Here is a 20,566-nt window from a genome sequence, read left to right as displayed (position 1 = left end):
ATGCTCCAACCAACTGAGCCACACCAGCCAGAGTAAATCTATCTAATTCTTAACTTGTACTATCACCCTAGACCAAGACATCACCTCTCATCTAGCCTAATGCAATACCTCTACTTGGTCTATGTGCTTCTATTCTTGCTCTCCTGTATTCAGTCAGAATGGACTTACACAAAAAATGTGAATGTTACTAAATCACAACCCTTGAGTAAACTTTTTAAAAATACATGTAATGAAATAGGAAGTACACATGAAGCACTAGACAGAATTGAAACTGGAAAAGTGAGTGTTCATGCAGCCTGTCACTACCAGAACCAATAAGCAGAGACAAGGATTGAAGTCTTTATGGGTGATTTATTCAGATGCCAATGATCTGATAAAATGGTGGGTATTGTACCCTCAAAAACAGTCTTAACATCTCATCTCAAACTGACCTTTTTATAAGGAGAAGAAAGAGTAGGTAAAAGGGTTAGAAAAAACTTAATCAGATAAGAGTTGCAGTCCGGGATGATTTTCCTAGTACTTCTTTATTTGTTCGTCAACAATTCTATATCTGCATCATGGACATTCCCTTCCTGGAACACAATGGTTCACATACCATCTCTATTGCTTGCAGATCCCCCGAGGCACAAAGGTTGAATTGCTTGTCCACTTCCTAGAGTCACATAGGTCATGCATTCCAGTTCCTAGAGTAATAGGCATTAATCACTTAAGCTTATCGACTAAGGATTAAAATCTTTAACTCTTGAGATCCCCTATCAGACTGAACTTTCAAAAACACAAACCAGATCAGGTCATTTCTCCATTAAAAGTTTTTGATGATTTCCCTTGCATTTAGAATAAAAAACGAACTCATCTCCTTGCCCACCCACCCATACATTATCACTACAACCTCACTTTCTGCTACTCTTTTTTCTTACACACTCTCTGCTAGTATTTTTTGCCTTCCTTCTGTTTCTAAAACACACATTTCCCCCTCAGAGAACTCAGCAGGATTCTGAGCTCCATCTTCCCTGTCTTCTCAATTTCTAAAAAGAGGAGTGTCCCAGGGCTCAGGGCTCAGATTGTTTCTATTTTCCTTCACAATTTACAAAGTTGCATGTGCTGGACCTGGCTATTGTGGCTCAGTGGATTGAGTGCTGACCTGAGATAGTTCGATTCTGAGTCAGGGCACATGCCAGGATTGTAGGCTGGGTCCCTGGGTGGGGGCATGCAGGAGGCAACTGATCTCTCACACATGGATGTTTCTCTCCCTCCCTTCCCCTTTCTTTAAAAATAAATAAATAAATAAATAATATATTTAATACAAAGTTATTATCTCCTGCCCTGACCATTGTACTCAACACAAGACTAATATGTGAAACTACCTACTTGATGTCTCCATTCAGATCCTCAATAGCCATGTAAACTATAATGTTCAAATATGAATGCTTGGTACTTCTACCCCTTACCCCCAAATACATTCTTTTCCCTAGTTTTTCCCATCTCAGTAAATGACAGCACATTTTTACCAATAACTCAGGCCTTAATGTCTCTCTTTCTCTCAAAGCTCATGACTAATCCATGAACAAATACTGTAGGCTGTACTTTCAAAATACATCAGGAATTTAATTCCTTTCTGCCTCCCTTCTGCTACTCCAGGCTAAGCCATCATGACTGTTAGCCTCAACGATTGCAATGGCCTCTTACTGATCTCCCTGCTTTCGTTCTTAAATTCCTGTACCATGATCAAATGCCCACATTTAAAATGAAAGCCAGTTTATAACACCTGCCCCAGGCCCTCTAGTGATTTTGCCCTTATCACTCAGAAAAGCCCAAAGTCCTTTCCATGATCCAAAGGATCTGTCCTCACTATCAAATCAATATCTACCTGATCTTATCTCCTACCTTGCTACCTTTTTTTCATACAGCTCTAGCCTCATTCAGTCTCCTTGAACTCCTTCTCATTCAGCTCTGGCCACATTACCCTCCTAGTCTTTGCTTATTCCCTTTGCCTGGACTGTCAGATAACCACAGGGCTCTGCTCTCACTTTCTTTAAGATTGAAAGTGGAAAAGCCTGCGTTTGTGCTGCCTGTCATCTACCAGACCCAATAAGCAGAGATAGAGATTGATCTTTATGGGCACTTTATTCAGACAGCTGGTGACCTGAGAAGACGGCCAGTTCGTACCCTAATAGACCACCCTCTTAAATTCCATTTTAAACTGATCCTTTTTATAGGGAGAAGAAAAGTATAGGTAAGGGGGTTGGAATTCAGGGGAAAGGTTAATCAGATAAAAGCTGCAGCCTTCTTTCCTCTGTGTCCTGGCCAGTCCATCTCACCCTGGAGCACAGTGGCTTAGATGCTGTCTTGATTGCTGGCATCCTTCCAAGACACAAAGGTGAAACTGCTTCTGGTCTCCTGGAGTCTAGGTGGGTCATACCTTCAGGTCCTGAAACAATAGCTTTTACATACATTGATTACTAAGCTTATTAGCTATTACCTGAAACTAAAATGTTTTCCAAAATTTGAGTGATTCACCAAGATCTACCAAGTTTTCCATTCAGACATCTTAGAAGAGAGGCATTCCCTGCCCAACTTATATAAAATTGCACTCTCTTCCCTTACCTTTCTTTATTGCTCATAACAACAAAAATAAGAACAACAGCATTTATATAGCACTTATGTGCCAGGTGTCATTCTAAGCACTTTACATTTAACCCTCTCATTACCTTATAAATTGGATAATTTTATTATCACTCTTTTATAGATGAAGAAACAGAGATATATGGAGGTTAAATAACTTGTGTCAAAGTCACAAATCTAGTATGTGCTAGAGCTAAGATTTGAACCCAGGCTGTCTGGCACCACCACGTGCTTTTAGCTACTACACTATTTTGCCTCCTTGTAGTCCTAGTCGGTACTATATTTTGTTCATTATCTCTCACTTGTTTCAGTTATTGCTGCATAACAAACACTTCAAAATTTAGTGGCTTAAAGCAATAAATTATTATTTGTTGGTAATTTGGGTCAGGAATTCAGGCAGGGCTTGATCAAGCTGCTATTCTCCACTGGGTGTTAGCTGGTGTCAATCATTCAGCTGCATTCAGCAGGTAACTGGGCTAGCCTGGAAGGTACTTGATGGCTTCACTCACATTCTGACACTTTAATGCTCTTCCATGTGGCTTATCTCTTTACCATTTTTCTTACCAGTCTGTAGTATTGTTGAAGCTTCTTTAGAGCATGGCAGCTGGCTTCTCAGAGGGAAATCTGGAAGCTGCCCATTCTTTTTTAGAACTTAATTATGAAGTCCCAGAACTTTACTTCTGCCACATTCTATTAGTTAAAAAAAAAAAAAAGAAAAAAATCACAAGTGTAGCCCATTTTGGAAAAAAGAAATAGATTCCATCTCTTGATGTCAAGAGTGGCACTTGTATACAGGAAGGCAGGAGTTGATGGCTGCCACCTCTGGAGATTATAGTCCACAACACCAGAGTGCAGGTTCCATGAGAACAGAGACTCTTGTCTATTTTGTTCATCATCATGTGTCTCTGGGGCCAAAAACAGTGCCTGGCATATAATATGTGTGGAATAAATATTTATTTAATCCATGAATTTAGGGGACAGTCTAAAAAGATCAGAAAGAGTGGGAGGAAAACCAAGGAGTCTGTCCCAGGAGTCTAGAAAAATAAAAGGAAAAGGAAGATAAGACTACACTTTTTTAATATTTAAAAGCTTTAAAAATAAGTAAAAAGTATATTCAAACTATATTTGTAAAGTTCAAACAGTGCAATATTGCATAAATTATGTGACTTTTCCTTCTATCTTTGTTCCCAATTCTCCTCAGCATTAGTCACTTTTTAATGTATCCTTTCAGAGCTAATATATAAATATAAAAATACAAGGATATATATCACACCTCTCTTTCTCTCTCTCTCAAAAACACACACATAGCTCTGACTAGTGTGACTTAGTGGGTAGGGCATCATCCTGCAAACAAAAAGGTTGTAGGTTCAGTTCCCAGTCAGGGCACTTGTCTGGGTTGTGGGCCAGGTGCCTGTTGGGAGTCTGTGAGAAGCAACTGAACAATGTTTCTCTCCCTCTGTTTCTCCCTTCCTTTCCCTCTCTCTAAAAATAAATAAATAAAATATTTTTAAAAGAGATACACACATAATATGCAATTAGTGGATTACAATGCACATGACTCAGTATCTAGTATTTTTCTCTTAACAATCTAATTTCCAGATCATTCCATAATATCAATACAGATAGATTTATCCTTTCATTTAAATGGTTGCATAAAATGTTTTCATTCTTAGACTGTACCATTATATTTCTAAAGTAGGAATCGACTACTGACATCTACAGACCTGAAAAAGTAGAGATTACAGTGTGGGGTAAGGAAGAGTGGGAGGTCAGAAAGTACGAGGTAGAAAAGTAGGTTGCAAAGAAATGAGGACAGAGGAAAAAGAAATTAAAAGATGGAATGGACAGGAACAGGATTATATACTGAGGAATAAGAGTAGCAGAGGGGTGGAGATTGAAAATACCCAAGAGTTCTTTCTTGCAGACCAGAAAATACCCCAGCACCTCTGCTGCCTCACTATGATCCTCCCTCTGGATCCCACCTCCTCTGGCTCATGTAGGAGTCTCTGGCTCATGTGTGTCTTGGACCCTCTGGTGGGCTGAACCCCCCAAACCTAGGTCAGGGCACTCAGAGGGGCTGTCCTGTGCCATTTTAAGAAAGTGGAAAAATGTCACAGTGCAAAGGTCCACCTCCTGCTTTTTACAGATAGGAAACTCAGCCACACAGCAGTAGCTTCTCTTATGTTATATTTTTTTGAAAATTCAATGAAAACTTTATATAAATAACATCTGAAAAAAATGTGTTAAGGAAGAAATAACTGCTGTGCAGTTTGGGCATTGAAAACTAACATGTTAAAAAAAGATCATGCACAAAAGAGGGGATAATAATGGAGGAAAGTCTCTAAGAGGATAGGAAGGAATCTTTGGTTCGGGTGGAGAAATAAACCTTGAAAGGACAGAATACCCCTTTTAAGGAGAAAGGAAGGAAGGCCTGTAGGTAGATTTTGTAATTGTGTCTTCAGGAATCCAGGAAATTCCTTTGCAGTGGTCTCATTTTCCTCAGAAATGTAGGAGGCAAAAAAAATTTTTTTTTTTAGATTTTCACCAAAGGGATGGGGTAGGTAGAATTCAGTAAGATGTTAGGAGTGTGAGGGTTGGGAATATCAAGGGACTGAGAATAGGAGAAATTCAGAGTGGCAATTTTAAAAGACTGTTTTAGGCTTAGCAAGATCGCCTGGGTCCCATGGAAGTCCCGACTGAAATTGGACATCTTTGGTGCACTGGTGCAATTCTCAAGGTTACGTGATTTCCTTCACTGGTGCAGAATGGACTGGTGCAGAGTTGGTTGAATTGTTGAGGACTAACGGTTTTGCAAGGGAGCGAAGGATCAAGGAGTCATTTCACCTGAGGGTGTTAGTGAACGTGATACACCATTTATGCCAGGAGCTTCAGACCTTGACTGCACACGTGTCGTCGTTGGTCTGAATACAGGTTTGCAGGTTCAGCGATGGCACACTACCTAGAGCAAAGAGTTCGCACCCAGTGTGCCAAGAACGGCGCCTTGGCTTGGGCTAATCTTCAGCAGAGGACTTGGGTGCGAGCTGAGTCGGAATGGGGTTGTGGCTGCGGAAAGCAGACTGTGGTGAAACTGTGTGCTGGGAAGGCAAACTGGTTTTACTCATATTGTATACTGGGGAGCCTTGCAGGAATCGTAGCAAAGGCCAATTCATTTCCTCTGACCCTACTCCATCCTTTGAGGTTGCAACTAAGCAGTCCAACTTGCACCTCGAGGCGATAATGTCATTTGATTTGCAGGGGCGGGAAGCGACCACCGTTAGGGTACAGCCCATACGAACACACTGAAGATATTTTAGCCTTTTCACTGTAAAAAGTAGCGAACTCAACCTTCTGATTCTTGCAGTTTGAGGTGGTAACAAAATGACTGCAACTACCAACCACTCTCGCCACTAACAGTCACGCAGTACTTAGACCCCAGGTGGCTGTAGGTTACGTCATCGCCCAAGTCTGCTTCGGACCGGTGACTCCGCCCTACGCTAAGAACCAAGCAGTAAGTCTGTGGACCCAGCTCACCGGCTCTACGCCTCCTGGATAATTTTGATCCCTATCAGACGCCGTCGGCAGCTAACCCCACCTACTTCCTGAGCTGAGCCCAGCCTCCCAGACAGCAGCTCACCGCCCCGCGGCCCAGCTGGGGCCGGACGCCCCGCCCCCTGTGAATCAGCTGATCTCAGCCCCAGACTCCTGGGGTTGCTAAATCGCGCCGGATGCAGTCAGCTTTGCAGCCGTTGGAGCGTCAGGTGAGCTAACGCGCGTCTGTCCCGGGCGGCCCTCCGCTTCCAAAGGCAGACGGGCCGAGGCCTCCTGTGTGCCTGGGAGGCGGGGTCTTGGAGGGAGGCACTGGCGCTGGTGGAGGCCCGCGGGCGTTTTGCGGGGACTTGCGGAGACGGCATCCGTCGTCCAAGCCAGCATCCAACCGACGGCGCCCCTTCACCCGGGCCCCAGGTTTTTGCACTCGTTGCGTTTCCTCCCCCCCCCCCAGATGGGGCGCCCCCGCTGTGGTCTCAGTTGTGTGAAATTCTTTCACGCCACCCTCTTCCCTGCTCCGCCTTTCACCCATTCATTCATGGGGATTTGTCGAATGCTCACTCCAGGTGCTGAGCAGAAAAACCTGGGTCCCGGAGTGTGAAAAGCGGTGAGTGTACCAGGTGGGTTTGCCCAAGGATACAGATCGCAGTGGAGAGTGGACCGAGGATTTTGGTGGCTTGAAAAGGTGGTTGCGGAAAAAGAAAATGATATTAAGAGTTAGTAGTTTAGCCAAGTCCTTCGGTGTTCCAAGTGATACCATAGGGTGGTAAGTTCTTTTGAGATGCGAAGACAGGAAATTAACAGGGGTTGTCTTGAGGAAATAGTCCTGACGCGACGCTGGTGTTAGTACTCTTGGATATTAGGGCTGCTTTGGACATGAGCAATTGTGTATTGGCAGAAGTGTTGTACACAAATGCACAGCCTTAAGTCTGTTGCCTTTTAGATTTGTTGGTGGCCGTGAATATTCTTTAAAAGGCTTTACAATTGTGTGATGTTTACTTATTCTGAACAGATATAAACATTCAACAAACTTATTGGCTCACTATTTTTTCAGTTTATCATTAATATGAATGGTTTGGAGTGACCATTTGACCTTTGAGTTAATGTGTACTTAACAGAATTTAAATCAGTGAAAAATTTGCTTTTGTAGTAAATTGCAATATTCTGATCTTATTAATATAAGCATAATGGTTAAGATTCTAGGATTTGGATCTGAACATATATCTACTTAACATTAAGAAAGTTACTTAACTTCTCTGTCTCAGTTTCTTTATCTCTAAATTAGGGATAAAAGTACCTTCTTCATAATAATGTCTTGACATTTAATGGTTCATGTATCATATATTACAGTACCTGGCACATGTTAGATATTCAATACATGTGAGCTGTTTTTAATAGTTATTCTTATTTCACTATATCGTGAACCAAACTAACATTTTTTCCTAAATGGTGGGAAAGAGATGAATATTATAGAAAATAACTATAATTCACTTTTTAAAGTCAGGATAGTTTCCAGATAATTTTATGATACATTCTTATACTTAGAGAAAATATGACTTCAGGGTGATCTGTAGTAACTTTGGTATTCTATAAAGGTATTTTGAACTGGAAAAGATGCTGATGGAATCTATACCCAGTTTAAATTTCGTACTTAGTTTGCAAAGTATGATTATTGACAGATTTAAAGTTTATAATTAAAGCAAAAAGTTCAAAGCTGTTTCACAATATTAACATTTGAAAAGATAACAATGCAGGAAATAAAGTACCATGGTCCTGACTGGCATGGCTCATCAGGTTGGGTGTCATCCTGGAAACCAGAAGGTTGCAGGTTCAATTCCCCATAGGGTCACGTACCTGGGTTCTGGAGGAGTCCCAGTTGGGGGCATGGTTTCGAGGAATGCTGTGAGGATTTTTATGACTTTTAAATCATTTAGCCTTTTTTATAGCTTTGTGGAATTACATCTACTACATATTCCAGCTGTATTAGAGATACAAATTTTTCTGGTAGAGTTTTTTTTAAACCTTTTTTCTTTTTAATTCTTCTCTATTGATGACCGAACAATTCAGTCATCAGTAATGAGAGTAGTAAATTTTATAGGATATCAATCTTTAAGAAAATGCATGATAACCACGAGTAATATAAAAACAAACTATGACTTGGTGCTGGTTAGTATTGCATTTATTTTTCTATTCCCACCTACTGTTTCTCGCTATATTTTAATGGCGCTGTCTTATGTCTTGATGTTTGCCCGTATCATGCAGTTGGTAGAATGGCTATGAGCAATTGATAAAGTAGCTGAACTAAATTGATCTATATAGGTAGAGCAAAAATATTTTTAAAAAGTAATGAGTACTTTTGGGGGCTCTTATTGAGTTAGTTTTTTATTGTAGAGTCCTTTTTTTGGGAAAAAATGGACAATTATCTCAACTCCTATGGGGAAAAAAGACTGGTCTGTTTGGTAGAGTTTTAGTTGGCTGCCAGTCAGTAATGCTTAGAGAGAAGGTGAGTTTTAGTCTCGTTAATTCCAAAAATTGATCAACTCATGTTTCCCTTATTTATTACATATTATTTAAATATTTTTCTAGTGAGTAATCAACTTCCTGATACGGAGTTCCCGTGATCTCCATATTAGGAAGGCGGTGGTTATACCTAACAGTGGCACCTTGTGCTTTCATTCCAGGGTTCTTTCCTTCTGTAACCTGAATTTTTGTTGGGCTGAATTCTTAATTAACTTGGGGCAACTGCCCAAATAAACATGTAGCAAAGATGACTGTAGCAGCTCTTAAAATGGCAATAAAGTAGAACAATCCAGCTTTACTTTAGTAGGGAAATGGATAAACTACGGTTTATTCATGCAATGGAATACTATCCCCTAGTATAAATGAATGAACTAGAGCTATGCTTTCCAACATAGATACATCTCTAGTACATAATATTGAATGAAAAAAGCAAATTGCCAAAGGATATATACAGTGTGATGACTTTATGTAGAGTTTTAAAGTAATATAGCATGCATTGTTTATTGATGCATCTGTATCTAATGAAAGTCTGTAAAAGTATACGAACATACAGGGAAATAAGACACATTAACTTAGAAGAAAAGTTTGGACAGAGCTCCTTTAGATCTCACATGAAAGTATGCTAATATCTGTTAAAACTGATAGGTGCATGGATTTCTTTCTTTTTTTTGTGTACAGATTTACAAGTGGTTAAGATGGTTTATGTAACTACCACTTTAACATTTTTATTTATAATCAGGCTCTCTCCTAATATTGCTTTCCTTATTTTATTTTCTAGTCTCAAGGTAGTCGACTCTGGAAAAATAATTACTTTCCCCCTCCAATAGAAAAAGAATGTGCCTGTGTAGCCACTGTTTAAAGCTTTTCTAAGGCAAAGAGACAGACCAATTATTTAGTCAGTTTTACTTTGCTGTTTGACTTGTGCTCCTGGGGAAATGCCTTTCTTAGGATATGAGAAATGACCTTTCTTAAGAGGCTGCAGGGGAATTTAAGTCCTAGAAACTCTTGGGAAATAAATATAAGCATATACCTATCATGAACTCTCAAAGTATTGCGGAGCAGATTGACAGAATGACTCAGATACAGAATTACACAGATACCACCTGGTTATTCACACTCAAAGTTTGGGTTGGTTATATATTTTTTAAAGATTTTATTTATTTATTTTTAGAGAGAGGGGAAGGAAAAGAGAAAGAAAGGGAGAGAACCATTGATATGAGAGAGAAACATCGACCAGCTGCGTTTTGCACGCTCCCTGACCAGGGGCGAACCTGTCACTCAGGCACTTGCCCACCTGGGAGTTGAACTTGGACCTTTAGTTTGTAGGATGATGCCCGTCCAACGGAGGCACACTAGTCAGGGTTGGTTACATTTTATTGTAATGTGGTAAACTTCAGCTTATACTGTGAATGTAGGTGTCCTAGTTGTTGCTCAAAGAAAAAAATCTTTTTAGGTATTAGTAAGTAAACCCGATGACAGTGTGTTAAGTGGTTGAATAGTGGAATGAATAATAAATTTAATAGCTGATCTGTAATATGACCTCAGTATTTAAACTTGTGAGTTAAACAGTATTTTCATTTCTAATCAAGAATACCTGTTACTAGCATTTTCAAAATAAGTGAAGCATATCTCCAGAGAAGTATTTTTTTTGGCAGATATACTCCCTGTTCAGTTATGTGACCCCTTGATGATCCTGAGCATTAGATGTTACTGATTGGTAAAGTAAGCCAACATGCTGGAAACTGTGTTTCTGTAATATTGCCTTTAAAAAAATTGCGGCCATTTTAATAAAAGTATAGTAGCAAAATATTAAAGGAATAAACTATTTGTGTCATGTCATAACAAGCACAAATTATTGCAGTACCTAGGACTTTGAAATTCATTTGCTAGTATTAGATCCACCAGCATGTTTCATGGGAGTTTTAGTAATCTGAAAAAAAAGTACTTTAAAAACATGCAGTGGATACAAAAAGGAGCTTAATGGGCATTGCTGAGCATGTTTGTTTGCCTTCCCCCCATGTTTACCAGCTCCCTCCATGGGTAATGTTCATTTTAGAGTGTAGTTTTAGTAATTTTAAAGGCAAAATTAGTAGGCCATATAAAAGACTGGTGTCCCTGGTTGCACCAAAAACTGTCTCATGTAATAAGGAGAAAGGGACTATTCTTTCCCGAGTGTCTAACATTTGTGAAATGACATGAAGTGTCTTTATTTTTAGGAAATACCATCAACAAATTATGTATGAGAGTTTCTATTATGAAATGACACTTTCCTTTTATGTCTAATACTGACTTTTATTACAAGCACTAGAAATGTTCTATTTCGTTTGGAAGTCTGTGGATTGGAACCTAAGATCAAGGTCTGTCTTCCACAGATTACTCAGCTTGTACCTAGGTGGTTGCTGGGGGTACAAGAGTATACCAGTAAGTCATAGTTTCTGACCTCTAGGAGTATATAATATCTTTTGAATCAATAACTTAGTGCATTATCTCATTAATAACAACATTGTAAATAACAAGTCTCTTCGGCCAGCCTACTGACTTTATTCATTGCATTAATTTTCTGAATCACTGAACTCTAGGTTAGGATTTAGGAGGTTGGTGAGCTTCTGTAATGTTCTCAGGCAGTGCTTCCACTGCATCAGTTAAGTCTGAAAGGACTGGAATTTGAAATGGCCTTGACCTTTGATGGTGATTGGTTTGTCAAGGCTTCACTGCAAGGTTTGTTTCTTGACTTTCAGGAATGTTGGTAGAGGCTTTGGTGATAAGATATGCAGGAAATAGCAGTTGTTGGTGTTTAGATTACTTGTAAATCAGGTGGTTGAGTCAAAAGTATCCTTAACGTATGTGTAAACATATTGCCTGAGCTTCTAAAACCAAACATTTGTTAAACATGTACCACGTGTAGAAAGCATAATGTCTTATTGTTTATTACTTTCACAGTATAAACTCCAGTTTACTACATTGCAATAAAATGTAGTCAAACGTTAAAAATAGGATGTAAATGACCACAAATTATCTGCACTAATTTCATATCGAATTCACTCTGTCCATTTTGGGGGGGGGCATTATGATGCATTTTGCTTCTCTATTATTTTTATTGTCTTTATATCTTAATGTCTTGCTATTCGAAACACTAATCATTACTTTTGTAACTACAATTATTGGTATTATTTTACTATTTTAATCAATACACCTGTTTTAAACCAGTAAGTGAGACAGGAGAATAAGACTGGAAGGGCCCAACTTTGCAAGTGTGTGTTAGCTTTCTGTATATTGAGGGTAGTCTGCTTTACAGAGAGTCATTCTTCTAGTCAGAAAGACAGAGCATACTAGTATGTAAACTCTTTAAGAGCAGGAACTTGTTTATTTACATAGGCTTAGTCTGTCTACAGATATTTTTTGAGTAACTGTGATATATCAAGACTATGTTAAGTAGCTGGGATATAATAGGGAATTAGATATTTTTTTGGCTTCTATGACAGTTTTAGATTAGCAAACCTGGAACATAGTAGGTGTAAAAAATACATGTAGTTTTAGCTGTTGAAATTTAAACATTTGAAAGTTCGTATATTTATGACTTGCAAAATTTACCTTTCACTAAATTATTAAGGCAAAAGGACTTTATCCAGAGAATATAGTTTATTAGAGATGAATTTATAGACTCCTACATGACTTAATTTTCTCTTTGCATTTGGGATAATAGTCTAATAACACATTTCTCTTCCCATTTAAAAATTATTTAGATTCTCCCCTTGTTCCTAAAAAAAAGATAAGGCAGTTTACGAAAATGTATAAATATGGCAACATAAAATAAAGAAACAGAACGAATGGAGCCAGGAGTGAGATTCGAGTACATAGCATACCTACTGTAAAGTCCTTGTCACTTACAGGTGCCGTCTTATGGGACTGTTATCCTCCAGCCACAAAGTCTGTAACACTGCCTGTACCTACCTTCACCTGCTGTTTCCTTCCTTTTTTTTAAAGATTTTATTTATTTTTAGAGAGAGGGGAAGGGAGGGAGAAAGAGGGAGAGAAACATCAGTGTGCGGTTGCCTCTCACCCATTCCCCAACTGGGGACATGGCCCGCATCCCAGGCATGTGCCCTGACTGGGAATTGAACCAGTAACCCTTTGGTTCTCATGCTGGCACTCAATCCACTGAGCCACACCAGCCAGAGCTGTTTCCTTTCTTTTTAAAGTATAGAGCCTTTCTCTTGTGAAAGATCAATCCCAGGACACATGTTTATTTCACTTTGCCCAGGACTTGGTTCTGCCTTCTGTCCTTACCTCCCTTGCATCTAGGATCAATGTTATTGTCCTGCAAACATGTTAGATTATTTCCCCCCAAAGTACAAAAAACCCTACCTTTGATCTTCACATTACAGCTGTTGCTTCAGTTCTGTTTGCCATTTCAACATTTTTTGCAAGAATCAACTCCATGAACTTTAATTTCATGTCCTTTCCTCTCATTTATAGTCATCCTACTCTAATCTAATTTTCAGTCCTCTCCCATGTGCTGAAACTGTGTCCATGCTCAGCAACAGTATCTGTGTTGACATACGCAGTGGGCACTTTTCAGTTCACATTCTGTGAGATCCCAGCTGCATTGACCTAATTGACCAGTCCTTCCTGCTGGAATCACTCTGCTTTACTTCTGTGCCCACACCAGGCTCATGTTTTTTCCATCTCTCAGGCCACTTCTCACTTCAGCCATGTTGCCTTATTCCTCATCCTGTCCAGCCTAAGTTCAGGAGTTCCTCACAGCTTGACCATTGTCTTTCCTTTCTCATAATACACAGTACAATGATATTATCCCTTGTCTTGGTTTCAGATATTATTCACATGACTTCTCAAGTTTATATCTGTACGTGAAACCTTTTTGTCTGAACTCCATACCCATATATTCATCTGTTCAATTGATATATGCTCTTGGATTTCTCACAGGCATCTTAAATATAAGGAGAAAAAATTTTGTCTTACCAGAATCTTAATGCCCATTTCAGAAAGCTCTCTCTTTCATTCTTCCCCATTTTTGTAAGTGGTATCACCAACATAGAGTTGCCCGAGCCAGAGCCCTGGCGTGTAGCTCAGTTGGTTAGAGCATCATATCTATACACCAAGATTGAGGGCTCGATCCCTGGTCAGGACAAATGCAAGAATCAACCAATGAATGCATAAGTGGGAAAACAAATAGATGTCTGTCTCCCTCTCCCTCCTATTCTCTCTCTAAAATCAACTTAAAAAACATAGTTGTTTAAGACAGAACTTAGAGATCATTTTTTAAAAAGTTTATTTTTAGAGAGTGGGGATGGGAAGGAGAAAAAGAGAGAAACACTGGTTGCCTCTCATACACCCCTCACCGGAACCTGGCCCACAACCCAGGCATGTGCCCTGACCGGGAATCAAACTAGTGACCTTTCTGTTTGCAAGCCTGCACTCAATTCAATGAGCTACACCAGCCAAGGCTAGAGATCATTTTTGATACCCCCTTTTCCTTTATCCCCCACCTGTCTAATATATCACAGGTTTTAGTTGTTCTAGGACAAACACCTTTTAACTCTTCCCACCAAATTGGAGGCCTTGTCTGAAATTAAAAAGCTCAGGCCTCCTTTTTCCACTGAGAAGATGATTCAAATATGTATAGGATAGTCTTGCAAAATTAATTTGGACCTTCTATGTAAGTATGTTTACCATAGAATTGTCTTAAAACTTTTGAAACAAATATAAATTGTCACCATTAAAATAAATCATTAAAGCACTTATAAAATGTATTGTAAGCAATGCAACTTCCTATTGTACTCTCCAAGATGAAGTCAATGTTAAAAGTACATAAAAGAAACTAATTGAAGTATAAAATAGTTAAAAGTTTGATACCCCTACCAAAAACAATAGTTGTTATTTTAAAATACAGGTTCCTAGTTCCCTTCTTGAAACCTTTGAGGCAGGTTGTGTTTTGAAATTCAAATTTAGTTTTTTTAATATGGTACATAAGCCACACATAACATTTCCCGTGGAACCTTTGATACTATCTCATAATCATATTAATATTTCTGTAGCAAAATATATGACTACTCACACTACAGGGGTCAAAATTAAATAACCTCATATTAGTTCAGATTAAGTTTTGCTATCAGATGAGTTCAGATCAGATTAAATTTTATGACCAAAAGAGTTATGGGGAAAAAAAACCTTGTAGCTTTCAGTGTTTTGGATTTCTGGTTAAGGAATTATAGACATGTGCATGGTTTGTATCTTTCTAGTAATAATTAGGACATCTATACCAGATTTTTTTTAGGACACTCCCAGATCATGGGGTTAAAACCATATATATCTTCTGGAGGTATGAGGTGGCTCATTTTTCAGTTAAATGTAGCAGTAGGGTGTGTACCAGTAGGATCTCAAAGTGGAGTCAGTTCTTTAAGAATCAAGATTGGCTTTTTGTGTTAAAGTGCCATCTGAAAGTTTAATTACTTTACATTTCACTCTGAAAGATAACAATTTGAAGTATAGAGTGGTGTGCTTTAAAAATGAAGCTAGCTTTGTTCTGTGGCTCATAGATCATAATACCTGGAGGAGGTGGTAGTCTGTTTTGCTCATTTCACAGATGTCATTGATCTCTGGAAAGGCCATGCAAGGCACAGGAGGACCCCACATTTTCTGACTGTACACAGATCTTGTATCAGAGCGGAGTAGAGGGATCCTATCCCCCAAAGGAATGTAGAGTAAGAACCTTAAAGCTCACCTGAGGAGCAGTCTCCCCAGAGGAAGCTTCATGGTTAGGCAGTTTTATAACAATTGGAAACATGATGCACTGAAAGAACAAAAAGGCAGTTTAAATGTTTTTTGACTGGTTGAGACAAGTCTTACAGATTTCTTGGAGAGGGGATCATAAAAATATTAAAAAAACAAATTTTATGTGAGGTATAACTTTATGATATAAGCTTCCCATAATATTTAGCTTCAATATTCTTTCTTAGTTATGTTTCCTTTGCAGTCTTTTCTCTTTTTCTCATGTCCTATTGGAGTTTCAGGCAGACATTTCTTGAAAGAAGCCAAACATTAAACACCATTAAAACAAAATGAGATATATCTATAATAACTGATACAGAAAGATATCTATGAGATAGTATATTAGCAAGCTTTCTGCTGCTACTATAACAGATTATTACACACTTAGTGGCTTGATATAATACAGATTTATTATCTTACACTCCCTTAGGTTATCCAGTAAGTGTCTCTAGACTGAAAGGAAGGTGTCAGAGGGCTGCACTCTTTCCTGGAGGCTCTAGGAGATCATCTGTTTCCTTGCCTTGTACCTTCCAGAGGCCACTCCCATTCTTGGGTTTATTCCCCTCTCCCTGCCCAATCTTGAAACCGGCAATTGTAGCATCTTTCTAACCCCGTTTCTATCATCACATCTCTTTCTCTCCTTCTGCCACCCTCTTCCACTTTTAACATTGGGTCCACCTGGATAACCAGGATAATATCCCCATCTCAAGGTCAGCTGACTAGCAACCATAACTTCCCTTAGCCACATAACCTGACATATTCACAAGTTGTAGGCCTTAGGGTAAGGGCACGGTTGGGATAGTTGTTGTGCCTACTATACATAGTAACAAAAGAAAGTTGTAAAACAGTTTGGAGAGTTTTAATTCCCTTTGGATTTGAAAAAAATGAGAGGTAGTGAGAAATCATATGATGTAAGGTGAAATCCCCCTTAAAAAAAAAACTGTATTAAAGAATAGGGCGCTAAAAGAGAAGAGAGTTTAACTGTTTTATGCAGTTTCCCAAAAGATTCTCAACATTTTTGAATGTTAGGCAGTAGGACGAAATTCTGTTTATATCCAGTTAATCAGTTGCAAAGCTTCCTCCGGCATTTCCCCACCCTCCCAGAGGAGTTCTCAGGTTTCTGTTGGGTATTGTTTAACTCTAATCAAGGCAACAGTTACTTCCTGATCTCTGATAGATAAGCACAAGATAGATATGGCTTCAGAATTTCTCTGTATACCACGAACTATACATTTTACATAAAGTTAATAACAGTCACACATAAAACATAGTGTCACTTAATCATACTTATCAAATTAAAAGCATTTATTAAATCTATTCAGATATATCTTTTGTTTACATAGTACCCTTCATCCAACTTTGAATGATTCAGAATAACTCTAAAACAAGTATTAGGTGGAGAGTAATTTCCTCCAGGTATACAGATGGGAAACTGTAAGAATTCACAGGCAGCCTGGAGTCAACAGATGGACCTTACATCACTCCTGCTGGTATGGGCTGTTTCCAGAGCACAGTGACCATGCTACATCTTCTGCAGAAAAGTCAGACATTTGGCCCCAGTATTTTTGTAGTTCACACACAAAAAAAACCTCACTGCCTTTATTTTCATGAGTTTTGTTGCCCTTAAATATGAGAATTTCATAGTTGAAATGGATTGAGCATTTCTGTCTACCTGTTTATGTTTCTCTTTATTAAATATTTCATTTCTGAACTGATGGGTCATGATATTTGTACTGTAATTTTTATATAGCTCCTTTCTATTCATGGGTTGATTTAAAACATATTTCATTCTTCCCTTTGGATTATGGTTTTGAATTGAGGTTGATTTTAGGAAAATACTGCTAGTTCTAATAAAGGAAAAATTCCTGTTTTAAAATGTAACTTTTTGTGTGCATTCTGAAAAATACAAATTAAAACTACTTAAATCTAATACATTACTGGAGAGATTTTAGGAATTCTTACTTAATTGGTATTTAAATGTTCATGTATTCCAGAGGCATTTAAAAAGTAACCTCAATGTTTATGAAATTAACTTAACACATCGAGTTTTCAGATTGAACCGCCTTCGTTAATAATAAAAACAAACTAAAGTTTGTTGCCTGACAAAGTACAACTTATTTGTAGCTAGTCTTCCTTTGACATTACTTTGGACAATCAACAGGCATTTTTATACTTCAGTGGACAGGCTCAGTCTAGATATTCCTCTTTGGCAGGCAAGATACGAAATAGTTTAAATAGTTTCACTGCATATTTATTGCCCAGTGAATGTGCACTTGTCAGAGGGCTTCCTTTTTTTTTTTTCCTCTTTTTTTAATCTGTGGGATAAAATAGCACAATATTCTTTTACTGTTCTTTGTGTTTTACCATTTAGATCTTTAATTACTGTAAAGAGGAAATGATTTGGTGATGGAGTGCTCCCACTGACTCATGGACTCAAATAAGAGAAGGTAAAACATTTTTTTTCTTTCTTCCCCATCTTTCTAGGAAAACACAACAAACAATTCCACATATGTGTAGCTTCTTTTCACTTTAATTGTCTTGTTGATAGTTATTAAGCAGGAATAGTGAGTGATATTTGTGTTCATTGGTAAAGAAAGATATTAAAATAAAGCTAATTAGTGACCAGCTTTGTTGCTAGTTCCTTTCTTATGCTTATACAAGGCACACAATATCTTCATTCCATTATAAAGCCTTTGAAAACATTTTTTCTCAAACAATTTCAGGTTTTTAGAAATAGCCATATTAATTATAATCATCTTCTATCTTTAGAAAACTGGTCATGGATGTTTTAAAAGAAAGGTTAAGTTTGTGGCTTCCCTTCCATGAAACCGTGGTTTATATATAATTGTGCCTAATTATAATTTAGAGAAATGTTATTTGGCAAAAATTACTATGTATTATGAAATAAAGAAAACCAAAAAAGTTTTTGCTCCTTATTAAAATATTGACATCAGTGTTTTATAAAAAAGAAGATGAAAAAAATGTACTGTTAGTGGTGGCACATAGAAAAACTCTATATAATGGAAACCCAGGGTATCTTAATATGCCCTTTTCTTAGAAGGGGAGGCAGTTAGGATGTGGTCATTGTTATGCAGCTGCGTGTTTTGTGTTCTTTGAACCAGAGCTATTAGATGGATAGATAGAATTTTTTGGCTAGAACGTGAGAAGAATATGAAGGATTTTATTGGTACCTATTATAAATTTGGTTCTTAAAAATTGTAATGGGGGAGGGAAGTATAAGGGGATTAAATGGTAATGAAAAAATATACAATAAAGATTAAACTGAAACAAATGGTAATAGCAATTATACACTAAACTCAGTATAAAGTGAAATATGGATCCCTGTTGCTTCTATCTTTCTCATCAAATACTTTTTTAACCACTTTTAAAACTAAGTTTTAAAATAAGATTCCAGCTTGGGCCATGTTATAACATTAATATCTAAACAAGGAATTAACATATTAAGAATTTAGATTCTTGACTTTTTATGCTACTAAATCATAAAACTTCAAAAAATAATCCAAGTTTTATTTGCTTCTTTTTTTTTTATTTATTATTTTTTTATTAATTAAATTTATTTATTTTTTTGAATTGATTATGCTGTTACAGTTGTTCTATTCCCCCCTCCATTTCCCTCCACCCTGCCCCCCCAACCCCACCATTACCCCCCTTTAGTTTATGTCCATGTGTCTCAAGTCCTTTAGGTTCTATATTTCCCAAACTATTCTTGCCCCCCCCATCTATTTTCTATCTACTGTCTATGCTACCTGTTTTCTGTACCTTCTCCCCCCCTCTCCTCCTCCCATTCCCCTGTTGCTAACCCTCCTTGAGATCTTCATTTCTGTTTCCACTCCTGCTCTAGCTGTCCTTTTAGTTTGCTTTCGTTTTAGGTGTGGTTGTTAATAACTGTGGGTTTGTTGTCCTTTCACTGTTCATGTTTCTTTATCTTCTTTTTCTTAGATAAGTCCCTTTAACATTTCATATAATAAGGGCTTGGTGATGATGAACTCCTTGAATTTGGTCTTATCTGAGAAGCACCTTATCTGTCCTTCCGTTCTAAATGAAAGTTTTGCTGGGTAGAGCAATCTTGGTTGTAGGTTTTTAGATTTCATGACTTGGAATATTTCTTTCCAGCCCCTTCTTGCCTGTAAGGTCTCTTTGAGAAATCTGCTGACAGCCTGATGGGGACTCCTTTGTAGGTGACTGTCCCCTTAGCTCTTGCTGCTTCCAGGATTCTTTCCTTCATTTTAATTTTGGCTAATGTAATTATAATATGCCTTGGTGTGTTTCTTCTTGAGTCCAACTTTTTTGGTACTCTCTGGGCTTCTTGGATTTCTTGGAAGTCTATTTCCTTTGCCAGATTGGGGAAATTTTCTTTTATTATTTGTTCAAATAGTTTTTCCACTGGTGGTTGTGTCTTTCCCCCTTCTGGTACCCCAAATTCGGATATTGGAGCGTTTAAAGATGTCCTGGAGGTTCCTAAGACTCTCCTCATTTCTTTGAATTCTTGCTCCTTGACTCTTTTCTGCTTGTCCATTATTTGCTTTCTTCTGGACCCTTGCATTGATTTGAGTCCCAGTTTCCTTTTCATCTCTATGGGATTCCTGTGGAATTCCATTCATTTCCCTTAATTTAGCCTCCATATGTTTCTCTAATTTGTGGCTGTAATCCACCAAATCTGTGAGAAAGGTGATGACCAGTGTTTTAAACTGTGCATCTGAGAGTTTTGCTATTTCTTCGTCATTTAGATTTATCTCTGGGGCTTTGAGTTCTGCCTGCGACATTTTTGGTCTGTTCTGGCCCTTTAAGTGGGACAAGCGGCGCCTTGGAGTCCCAGGTCGCTGGGTTGTGACGCTGTATGTGGGGGTGTGGTCAGAGCGGGAAATGGCCGCCGCCGCCGCTGCTGCCGCTCACCAGGTCCAATCCTGGGTTTGGAACCCGCGTAACTGGATTCGCGCGCCGATTCCGCGCCGGTCCGACCGAGCCCTCCTTTGTAAGTCCTCACCGGACACTGGTTTCGCACCTTACCGGTCAGGCTGAAGAATTTGTTGTTAGCGGACTTCCGAAAAGTTCAGTTTTCCGTGTTCTG

The 20,566-nt window shown here is 38.4% G+C and overlaps 1 protein-coding gene across 6 annotated transcripts in view; it reads left to right on the top strand.

The window, feature by feature from the left end:
* The first annotated feature begins 6,302 nt into the window (after positions 1-6,302).
* ALS2 (alsin Rho guanine nucleotide exchange factor ALS2) overlaps positions 6,303-20,566 on the top strand; it is a 77,441-nt gene continuing 63,177 nt past the window's right edge. For 5 of the 6 annotated variants that reach the window (XM_053665102.1, XM_053665099.1, XM_053665097.1 and 2 more), the window contains exons 1-2: positions 6,303-6,380; positions 17,849-17,924. In XM_053665102.1, the coding sequence (XP_053521077.1) occupies positions 17,905-17,924 (20 nt within the window). In that variant the 5' untranslated portion in view covers positions 6,303-6,380; positions 17,849-17,904. Of the gene's footprint in view, positions 6,381-6,416; positions 6,776-17,848; positions 17,925-20,566 lie in introns of those variants that run through there. The other variant, XM_053665098.1, reaches the window with a different exon arrangement.

This window comes from Artibeus jamaicensis, unplaced genomic scaffold (genome assembly GCF_021234435.1).
Source record: "Artibeus jamaicensis isolate MK-2021 breed Jamaican fruit bat unplaced genomic scaffold, CSHL_Jam_final contig_391, whole genome shotgun sequence".
Classification (NCBI taxonomy): domain Eukaryota; kingdom Metazoa; phylum Chordata; class Mammalia; order Chiroptera; family Phyllostomidae; genus Artibeus; species Artibeus jamaicensis.
The sequence above is the reverse complement of the archived record's forward strand: the minus strand, read 5'-3'. Positions and strand labels throughout refer to the sequence as shown.